The sequence below is a fragment of the Capsicum annuum genome, chromosome 3, assembly GCF_002878395.1.
Source record: "Capsicum annuum cultivar UCD-10X-F1 chromosome 3, UCD10Xv1.1, whole genome shotgun sequence".
Classification (NCBI taxonomy): Eukaryota; Viridiplantae; Streptophyta; class Magnoliopsida; order Solanales; family Solanaceae; genus Capsicum; species Capsicum annuum.
Window position 1 is genome coordinate 251,407,813 of NC_061113.1, and position 10,901 is coordinate 251,418,713.

General features: G+C 33.2%; 2 protein-coding genes across 4 annotated transcripts; one reads left to right on the forward strand and one right to left on the reverse strand.

The window, feature by feature from the left end:
• Positions 1–3,468: 3,468 nt before the first annotated feature.
• On the forward strand, positions 3,469–7,768 carry LOC107862364 (serine/threonine-protein kinase 16). The gene is made up of 6 exons (XM_016707917.2): positions 3,469–3,869; positions 5,169–5,311; positions 5,971–6,114; positions 6,236–6,421; positions 6,547–6,671; positions 7,179–7,768. Exons 1-6 carry the CDS (start codon positions 3,665–3,667, stop codon positions 7,402–7,404), a joined length of 1,029 nt encoding a protein of 342 aa, XP_016563403.2. The 5' UTR covers positions 3,469–3,664; the 3' UTR covers positions 7,405–7,768.
• Positions 7,769–7,956: 188 nt separating this feature from the next.
• Positions 7,957–10,693, reverse strand: LOC107862365 (alternaria stem canker resistance protein 1). Of its 3 annotated transcripts, none has more exons than XM_016707919.2 (6): positions 9,507–10,685; positions 9,087–9,313; positions 8,842–8,997; positions 8,558–8,743; positions 8,288–8,472; positions 7,957–8,203 (listed from the first exon to the last, which is right to left on the reverse strand). In XM_016707919.2, the coding sequence occupies exons 1-6, from the start codon at positions 9,645–9,647 to the stop codon at positions 8,172–8,174; spliced, it is 927 nt and encodes a 308-aa protein (XP_016563405.2). In that variant the 5' UTR covers positions 9,648–10,685; the 3' UTR covers positions 7,957–8,171. The 3 variants fall into 3 exon arrangements, with proteins under 3 accessions (XP_016563405.2, XP_047265770.1, XP_016563404.2); XM_047409814.1 differs by having other exon boundaries at positions 9,087–9,339; positions 9,507–9,648; XM_016707918.2 differs by lacking the exon at positions 7,957–8,203 and having other exon boundaries at positions 8,244–8,472; positions 9,507–10,693.
• Positions 10,694–10,901: the final 208 nt, after the last annotated feature.

Here is a 10,901-nt window from a genome sequence, read left to right on the forward strand (position 1 = left end):
AAAAAAATAAATTACTCAAATAACTAGAGATAATTGTTCGATAACTGTATTATTTATTCTAAAAATTATCAAAATTGTTTAACAACTGTATTAGTTGTCCTAACAATTATCAAAGTTGGTCAACAACTTCACACAATTATCAAACAACTTTGATAGTTATTGAAACAACTTCTATAGCTGTTGAGATGACTTGTATAATTGTTTGAGCGAAAATGTTAAAATAAAAAACTAAAAAAAAATTAACATTTTTATCTAATTCTTAAAATGAAGAACCCTCACTTAATAAATAATTTTTTTTTTCACTTTTAATTCAAAATGTCAAAATAGTAAATGTAAGTGGTTTGACACTAGACATATATTGTATTGGAGAGAAATGATGATATGCATATAGGGAAAGATACAAAGGGCGAGTGATAACTCGGAACGACGAGTTTTCCAATAAGCCTTACTAGGAAACAGGAGCCTAGGGAGTTTGAGAATTTATTCAAATTCATATTCAGAAATATGAGATTATTAAATTATACTTAGTAGAAAAAATATTTATTCTCTTGATTTTTATCGACCAAAAGATCGAATTATTATATCTATTTTAGTGATAACTATTTTGTTTTTTTTAATTGACTTGTTTTAAGTGTTTTTCTTTGTTTCATTCTTTAACTAGTAATCGTTCAATTTCGCATCGAAAAATATAAAGTATATAAAGCAAAAGAATATGGATATATTTTTGTAAATGAGTAAATTTTGTAGAAATTATGTAGTGCGGGTAATTTTCAAGACATAAATCGAACTGTTAATAAAAAAAAATAATATCAGCATAAATAATTTCAACAAAATTAATTCTTGCATTATTAATATCTCTATCCAACACTTTTCTTATACATTTTATCAAAACAATGTCTAAAAATAATTATGATATTAAACTCTCTTTGATTTTTTCATGAATCGCGTAAAAATCTTTACTCCTCTACTGACTAATATCAACATAAGTTATACTCTATGTTTCAATTTGTTTGATCAACTTTCTTTTTAAGTTCGTTTAAAAAAAATGATTCATTTCCTTTTTAACAACTTTTTTTATTTTAATTTTCTTCGTGACATATTTAATACCACAAGTTTAAAAATCATTCAGGCCCTATTTGTTAGCACTTAATGGAGGCCTGAATCTGTATGGTTCAGATTTCAGCCCATTAAGTACATTTTTTTTTAATAACATGAATGGATTAGATATGAAAAGAAGTCTGAATAACATTCAAACTCTTTTTTAAAACATAATCCCTGACTCTCTTCATTATTTCTTCTCTCTTTTCACGTTATCTCTCTCTTCACGTTTCTCTCTCTTCTTCTTCACTTGCTTTCCTTCTCTTTTAGGTATGATTCACCAATTTTTTTTTTATAAATATTTTAGTTATTAATTTATGTATTCATTATTTGCTAAACTCTAAATTTCTGCTTGCAATTTTTTACTTTGATTATAAAATTTGCAATTGTTTGGATAATAAAATCTTATGTGTGCCTGTTCATAAGGTAATATTGAACTTATTAATAATATTTTCACTCAGATTTCATGGTTAACAAATAAACATGTGTCCATTCTTGTATTAATTAGTTATTCAAATACTTTAATATTTATGCATCTAAGTCAAAATTATATCTGATTAATTATTTTAGTTTGTTGGATCAGTTTAATTGACAGATTACTTTATGTTGAATTTAATTTTTTATAATTACGTCATATCACAATAATTGTTGATCGATATATCTTTTTTTATAATTTAAATAATTATATTTAACATAATATATTTATCTTTAAATATTTTAATTATCACTCAAATAATAATTTTGTTGTTTAAGTTAATACTTTATGTAATATTTTTTTCCACATAATATAATATTTTATTACTTTTTAAATTTGAATTACATATTTATTACAACTAAATAAATTACGTACATTCAGATGTTAAAAAACAAACAGTCTTAATCATTCAGTATTTAAATCTAGATACAACATTTTAATCATTCAGATTCAGATGTCTTAATCTTAAAAAAAACAAAAACAAATGCACCCTCATATACATTAGGCATATCTCTAATTTAATATCATAAAATTTCAAAATACTCTTTATTTTTTTAAATGTTGTGCCAAGTCAAACCAAGCCTCTTTATGGCCATAAAAATTTTTACTTTTTAGTATTTGAGTTTTTTTCACTTTACTTTAAAAATGATGTTTGGCCATAAAATTTTAAATAGAAAATGATCAAATACCCCTGACCTTTACCCCAAATCTTAACTACACACTCATACTTTGAGAAGTCCTATGGACCCCTGAACTATTTTAAAATGAAATTATTACCCTTTTAACGCTGACATGGTAAGAGAGTGTGTTTCACCCTCTTTAAAAAAAGTGAGAACGAAAATATTTTATTAAAAAATATTTTTAATATTTCTTTAAATAAATATATATAATTTTAATTAGCATTTTTCTTTCTTCTTTTTCATTCTTCTTCTTCTCCAATTCTTCTTCTTCTTCAATGATATCCAAGAATGACAATTATTTTTTTTTTCTTATTCTTCTTCACCCATCAATGACAACTAATTTTTTTCTTCTTCTTCAATGACATCCAATAACCTATCAATGGCAATTTTTTTCTTCTTCTTCAATTCTTGTTCTTATTCTTCAATGGCATCCAAGAACCTATCAGTGTCAATTTTTTTTTCTTTTTCTTCAATGGCATTCAAGAACTCATCAATGACATTTCTTTTTCTTTTTCTTCTTCTTCTTCTTCAATGACATTCAAGAACTTAAATTACGTGAGAATGTTGAATCAATTCAGATTGAAAAATAAAGTCACCGGAATTTTGAATTTTCCGGCGCCATCACTGTTGCGACACCATTTTGTGAAAATCGAATATTTTTTGGACATTAATTTTTAATTTGATTTTGATAAGATTACATATCGTATGAATTCCATTTGATTCATTATGCCATTGAAGAAGAAGAAGAAGAAGAAGATGATGATGATGATGATATGGAATTAATTTTTTATAGTAAAAAAATGATATATGACGTGGAATCACGTGACATGACACGTGGCAGCGCGTGTAGATCACAAATCAAAATAAAATTTGGGTATGAGTTTTTAGAGAGGTATATATTCCACTTTAAAATAGTTCAAGGGTAATAATTTCATTCTAAAATAGTTTAGGGGGTCATAGGACCCTCTCAAAATATAAGTGTGTAGTTAAGATTTGGGGTAAAGGTTGGGAAAGTTTCACTTCTGTCACGAAAATTTTAACACAATTTTAATATTTTATTTATAATCAAACTCGACTCCAACTTCAACTTTAATTTAGCTGACATAAATTGGGACGGAGAAATATTCAAAAACTTGATATTGACATCTTTACCCTGGAGCAAACCCCACCGACATTCTATATAGCAAGGAGAAAACAGACAATACAGGCTGTTAAAAAGGGAGTTCCACCTTTTACAAGTCAACCGGGGTAAGTAGGGGCGCAATTACAACTCAATCAATACATGTGGCAGATCCGAGGGATACATCGAAGCAGATTATATAGAAAGCAAAAGTAAAAAAAAGGAAGGAAAGTAGAGAGGAGTTGTGAGATCTAAGAGTGAAAAAAGAGTAAAGAGGGAGCTGACCAGAAAATGGGTTGCTCGTTCTCCGGGTTGAATGCTCTGTACGACGCCGTTAATGGCGCTGGCGATGTTTGGATCAATGATAATCGCTTCAAAATTGTTAGGCAGCTCGGTGAGGGCGGTTTCGCTTACGTGTTCCTCGTCAAGGAGGTTATATCCGACCCTTCTAATCCTGGTGTATCCAAGAAATTCAAGGACTCTTCTCATATATCTGGTACTTTTTAGTACAACGGGCAGTCTTTTTTTTTTTTCCGGTACTTGTTGTTTAATTCTGTGCATTTTTTTTTTTTACTAATAATAATTAAAGTCAATTTCAATTGCTTTATATGATTTTTCAATCTCGAGGAGCTGCTGGGATTGGGGTTTTTTGCTCTTAATTGCTGTGCGCTTCAACCTCCAATGCTTTTTTATTTTTTTATTTTTTATTGTATCGGAATATTATTTTTTTATTTTCAATTGCTTTAGTTTGCTGCAGTGACCTTACGTGGTTTTGTAAAATGTTTCTCCTTGCTCGCAACTCTTTATTTTTTTTATATTAAAAGTAAAATACAAAGAAAAAAATTAACTCTTTACGTATCTTGGTAGCTGGTATTGGAGGAAGAGAGGTGAATGATCAGTGAGTGTCAATGGTTCATTGATGTCAAGAGAGGTGTTGAGCAATGGTCAGGACTGCCTATTCAGTTGAGAGAGTTGAAGATAGTTTTACTGAAGATTAAATGGAAGAAATGACAACAATTTCAGAAACAAGTTATAGCTGTTGTATGGGTGGCAATGATCTATCATACTTGGAGAGCCTGGAATTGAAAATATTTAGGGGGGCACATATACAGATAAGATACATACACAGATAAAGATGGAGATTTTAGATGGAATAGACATACTTAGTTCATCTAACAAAGCCTGTAGATGTAGTGTTTTTTTGTAAAGAGTGGAGTTATAATTAGTTTCTTTGTTTGTTGGTGGTTTGAGTTGCACATTATGTACTCAAGTGCTCTTTAGGTGTATGTTCTTGTTTTCGTAATGGTAATGTTTACATTGCTACCGAAAAAAGAAAGAATGAACATTTGTTTGGAACTGATAAAAAGAAGAAGAAAAAGAACATTAGGATATCTTGGGTTTCTTATTTCTTTTTTTCTTCTCTGATTGGTTCTCTTACCATTGCTGATGATTTTCTACTAAAAAAAGACTTTGATGGTTTATTGGGCCTTTATAATCTGATTCATGGAGCCTCTCTTTGGTTGTTTATTGGGCCTTTCTAATCTGATTCATGGAATCTCTCTTTGGAAAAGTGCAAAGAATAAGTTGTCTTCGAACTTTGGTCTTCAACTATTGTGGTCGTTTCTTTTATTTAGTGAAAGTGCAAGATATATTGGTGGACAAAGCCGGATTTATGTTACCCAAGGTCCTATGTATTTGTTGTATCCCCAGGCCCCACCTTGTGGGACTACACTGGGTATGTTGTTATTGTTGTTGCTTCTGTAAAAAAATTATTGAAAACTCTTTTTATGTACAGATGATGGAACTTATGCCATGAAGAAAGTTCTTATTCAGAACAACGAACAGTTGGAGTTGGTGAAAGAAGAGATCCGTGTTTCGTCTCTATTTACGCATCCCAATCTGTTGCCTCTCCTCGATCATGCTATCATTGCAGTCAAGGTAATTGCTGCAGGCACTAGGCCCCCCCACCCCCATCAGCTCTACGTCTGATCTCTTTTGTCTGTAATACACTGATGAGTGATGTCCATGTCTGGGATTTGTGTGAAGCGAACAAAAGGCTTTGCAAAATTAGGTGGTGGAAAATTTCATTGATACCGCAGTATCATGGATGATACCGCAGTATCATCCATGATAGGTTATCTTATCCGTTTCTATTCCAGGAACTCTTAGATATACTTCGAGGAGATGAATCCTTTCTTGAAATATATAGCACAAATGGCAGAATTCTAAACATAACACATCTTGAAAAATCGTGTGGGGTGTCAAACACAGTTTTCTCTGTAATACTTTTGTTTTTGAGAAACCCAACTCTTCTTTTTCCTTCTTTTGTGGGGATTTTTGGGGGGGAGGGGTGTGGTGGAGGAGAGTGGCAAACAATCACAGGAAGTAATGAGGTATTGCTCTTCCAACGCTCTCTGCTTATTGAACATGGAGTTTGAGCAACTCTCAGTTGCCTTTTATGAGAAGGCCTGTTATAATCACGTTATGCTGTACTGCACACTATATGCCTGCAAATTTGTGTCTTCCTTGTACTCTTTCTGTTACCACATGTTCGATTTCCATTTCATTTTATCTAAATATCTTACTCTGTTGGATAGGCTGGGCCAGATCAGTCCTGGAAGCATGAAGCTTACTTATTGTTTCCGGTACATTTGGACGGGACATTACTAGATAATGCTACGGCTATGAAAGCTAAGAAGGAGTTCTTTTCCACTTCAGACGTTCTTCAAATATTTCGTCAGGTAAATTAAGGACCAGTATTTTTGCAAATGTGCATTTTAATGGATTTTTTAGAAAATACAAGGGGAGGACATAATCAACTCTGGAGCCTAGAAATGTATTTTAAGAAACAATGTTATGCAGCTTTGTGCAGGACTCAAGCATATGCATAGCCTTGATCCTCCTTACGCGCATAATGATGTCAAACCCGGTAATGTCCTATTAACTCATAGAAAAGGACAGCCACCTCTTGCAATATTAATGGATTTTGGAAGTACACGTCCTGGAAGGAAGCAAATTCGCTCTCGTTCCGAGGCCTTGCAGTTGCAGGTACTTTTATTTCCTTTTATAATGTATACAGACTTTATGCTATTTATATGCGTGTAAACTTCAAATAGGTTCCTTCTTTGGACATATCTGTGCTGAATTTCTCACCTATTCTATTGGTTTTACAGGAATGGGCATCTGAGCATGTTTCCGCACCCTTCCGAGCACCTGAATTATGGGATTGCCCAAGCCAGTGTGATATTGACGAAAGAACTGATATCTGGTCATTAGGTTGTACATTATATGCAATAATGTAAGAATTCTCTCAACTCTTTTTAATACTTGAAAGCTCTCTGTAGAAGAGAGAGAAAATTCTTAGTCCAGCACACAGCTGATAGTTGCATCAGGATTCTCCTAAGTTGGTTTAACTATCCTATTTCTTGCGCCTGCTGCTCATGTACGTAGCATTAGTATTTTGGTGCTTGTACTATGCTGTAGTCTTGTGCAAACGACCCTTGCTTTGAGCTGATATTCCGAAGTATAAATCGATGGGAAAATCAGATAGTAAATATCAAGTTTTGTTAATTAAAAGTTGTTGGTCTTACACAGCAAATAGAGCTCCCTACTTTTTCCACAGAGACTGCTTTATCATGCCGAGTGCTTTTTTAATCATGATAGACCAAGTCTAATTTTCATCAATTTTCATGTCTTGTTTTTTAACCTGAGACAAATTAATTGAGTTGTTCCCGAATGTTGGTACTTCAAAGGATGAAGATAACTCTTGACCAAGTAACAAAATATTTGCACCGTCTTTTTGCAGGTATGGAGTATCTCCATTTGAGTATGCACTTGGGGAATCCGGTGGAAGTCTACAGTTGGCTATTGTAAATGCACAGATAAAGTGGCCAGCCGGTCCTAAACCTCCATATCCAGAAGCCCTCCACCAATTCGTGACATGGATGCTCCAGCCTCAAGGGACAGTTCGGCCTCGCATAGATGATATCATAATTCATGTTGACAAATTGATCTCAAAGTTCTCCCATTGAAAAGACGGACAAGATTTGTGGGGTTAGTTTAAGGATGAATCATCTTATAGCATCATCTAGTTTATTACACAATTTACTGCCAAGTTACTATTCATTCTTGAGTTCTCCCTGTTGAAATGCGAGTGAAGCAGCAATATATTGTTCTTGTTTAGGTTATATTTGTGGCAAGCGGCTTTGGCTGTCATATCTTCTCTCTTTGAAATTATTATTTGTAGTTAGTGAATCTCCACTCTTTTGTTTATTACTAGCTGCGATCTTGGGTGTCACCTATAGGTGACATAGAGACAACTTTACCGTTGTTGCAAGGCTCCCGTTCTTGTCTTTTTCCTGCTTAATGGCGTAAATATTTGATATTGCTTTTCAATGGCTTTGTTCAAGGAAATTTAGCCGCATCAATGATAAATTGTTCAACATCCTCATTTACTATATTCTGGGATTAATATTCCTGTATAATTTTCTGATGTCTCATCGTTTTGGTTGAGTTGCTGAGATATGCACTGAATTTGGTTGTTTAGACTTGGGAGATGAAAACAATTGAAACGAATCAAGATATACATAATGCCAACAGTGGATTCTTTTTTTTATACATACAGGCAGATACTCGTGAACGAGAGCCCGGAATAAAGAATTTTGCTATAATTCCCCTATGTTTAATTTTTCATCTACATCAATTGATGCTGCCTTTACAAGAAATACAAAATATTTGAATGCTTCACACACATTAGCCGTGGACGTGAATCATGCTTCTGATTCTAGCTACTGAAGGATCAATCTTCGTGCTCATCATCGGATTCAGAATCTGCAAATCATAAAAGATGCAGTGTAAGATCACAAGTTAGTCATGCTGGAAGTATATATGAACAATGAAGCAGGGTTCTTTTACCTTCTCGAGCGTCATCATTAACGTGGCCTTTTGATAGGATTTGGTTCCTAATCATCCGTAATATGATTTTAAACCAAAAGAGGTGAAGACCCAATAAGCATATCAGCATTGCATTGAACGCAAAGTAAAGTATGATCCCAGTAGTCCGGTCCTTCTCTATGTCCACTACGAAAAGAATCTCATAGCTACAGAAAGTCGAAAAAGAATTAATGAAATCTCGATTTATCTGGCCAGTGATCTACTCCATTTTCTACACTAACAGAAACTCACCAGGTGCTTCGGATTACCCAGAAGGGATAGCAGATTATACGAAGAAAGGTAAAAGCCATAGCGAAAAGAGAGAAAAAAATATCAGCAATCATTTGGAAGCCACTGTATTTCGACATCTTTGCAATTTCCATAAACACATCACTTCCATCATGAAGTGCTAGAACCACTGATCCAACACGCGCAAACCTGCAAAACAGAACGTTCAAATTCTTCAGAAACTCACTCACACAAGCACCTTTCTGCAATTGAAAAAAAAAAACAAATCCGTTTTCTCTTTAATGTACCCGTATACATAAGACAACACAATGAGTGATACTGTTGTTACATGATGAATTATTTGTGCAGCAAAATCAGAGCGTCTTGTTTCCCAATAAAGCGTTGCAAATATCGAGTATAAGTAAAATCCTCCGGCATACATGTACAAGAATTTCAGCTTCAATCTGCTCAAATACGAATTAACCAGGTTATAAACACTCTGTTCCTGATTCAAATATCAATACAAAATCCTTTAAACATGTCAAAAACTTACTTCATTTTCAGATCAGGCCAAACCAAATCTCCAGGTCCTGCCCAGAAATACCGACTATTCGTGAACCAAGGCTCATTACAAGTCACAGAAAGTGCAAGCAACTCAGCAGATAGAAAGTACACAAACTTCCATGCCGACTCTTTGAATTTGTTGATCTTCTTCCTCTCTATACTGCCATTGATATTTACAACCGCCTTCTCTCCAAAAATCATTCGCTTAGCCAATGCCTAGCATCAGAGTGAAGTATATAAGCCTGGATCCAAATCAATCTCAATTTTCAACAATGAAAAATAATTTATGTAAAATTTTACATATACATATAGTATGACCACCCTATGTTATATGTGGCTATGCCACTGTACTCGCTAATAACAAGGTGAACGTTCAGGTAGCCAACGAAAAACCATACATTTTGCTTACCTCGAAAACAAAACTGTCGAGTACGAATCGAAGGAGGGGGAAGAAGAGTGCGAAAAATACAAGAAAAATCAAATCCTGGTACTCGGGAAAAGACTCTTTCTCCCAGTCAACTGAAGCAACGACATGATACAGTTTTTCCATCTCTGCCTTTCTTTTCAAAAATCAGTTGGAATGAACTGTTTTTTTTTGGGTGTCAGAATATGAAGACATGCAAAAAAATGTTTGAATTGCTGGGCTGTAAAGACGTGATGATTCTCTTTGAAGATATTTCCTGGAAGTTTCTATTGTAAGTAGAAAAATCAATTTTGGCGGGTGGATTTCTTCAAATAAAAAAAAGGATAAAGTCATAAAAAACACTATCAATTATATTTAAAAAGTCATTTACACGTCTAAATTAATGTGACGAACTATTGCACACCTATTCTTAGAAAACGAATGACTAAAATTAAAAGCCAAAAAATTACAAAAGGAAACCCAAAAATATTCTTTTTAACCTCTCCATCCACCACCCCTCACCCATCCACCCACTCCGATGACACACACTCTTCTGCATCACCTCTTCTCCTCCTTCATTGCATCACCTCTTTTCTCTTCATTTTCTTAATTACAATCATTAACTAATTGAAAAATTATTTCTTTCCAAAAGAAAACACAAAAAATAAGATTGAGGGACGAAACCCACAACAAAAATTCGACAAAGTTATCTAATTACATATGGAGTTCGCCGGTCGAAAAATATTTTGGTGAAAATTTTAAAGTTGATTAACCGTTATTGCTTCTACCATCAAATTCGTGAAATTGAGTGCCACTTATTCAATCTTCGTTCTTTCTTTTGTTTTGTGAGTGGTGAATTTTTTTCTTTTTTTTTCTTCTCCATTAAATTTTTTTAGATTTTATACAAAAGTCAATCATTTATTGCATTTTCGGTATTGGGAGGAGAAATTGATAATTAAGTGTGTTGATTTTTGGTGACAAGATGGTGTATTAAATAATGGATGACGCGATTAGATGGGTGGCGGTGTTGCAAATTTTGGTAGTGATAAATTTAATGGTGAATAGCAAAAAATAATTAAATTAAATGAAGTTGTTGCTTGATTGTGCTGATTTTAAATCAATAATGAAAGAAGAAGAATGGTGATTCTTGCTCTTGGAACGAAAATGGCGCCATTGTGGTGGAAAAACAAGGGAGAAAAAATAGAGGTAAAAATGAAAGAAAAAAAAGTGAAAAATATAATAATTATACGTGTAGTCTTGGACTGATTTGACAGACGCTTGTAGATAATACGGGATTATGTGACTGATTTTGTACTTATGAGGGTTACTAAATGTTTCTAAAATGTGTAATAAATTGTCATATTAATTTAGGTGAGGAAGTGACTTTTTGAATACAGTTCA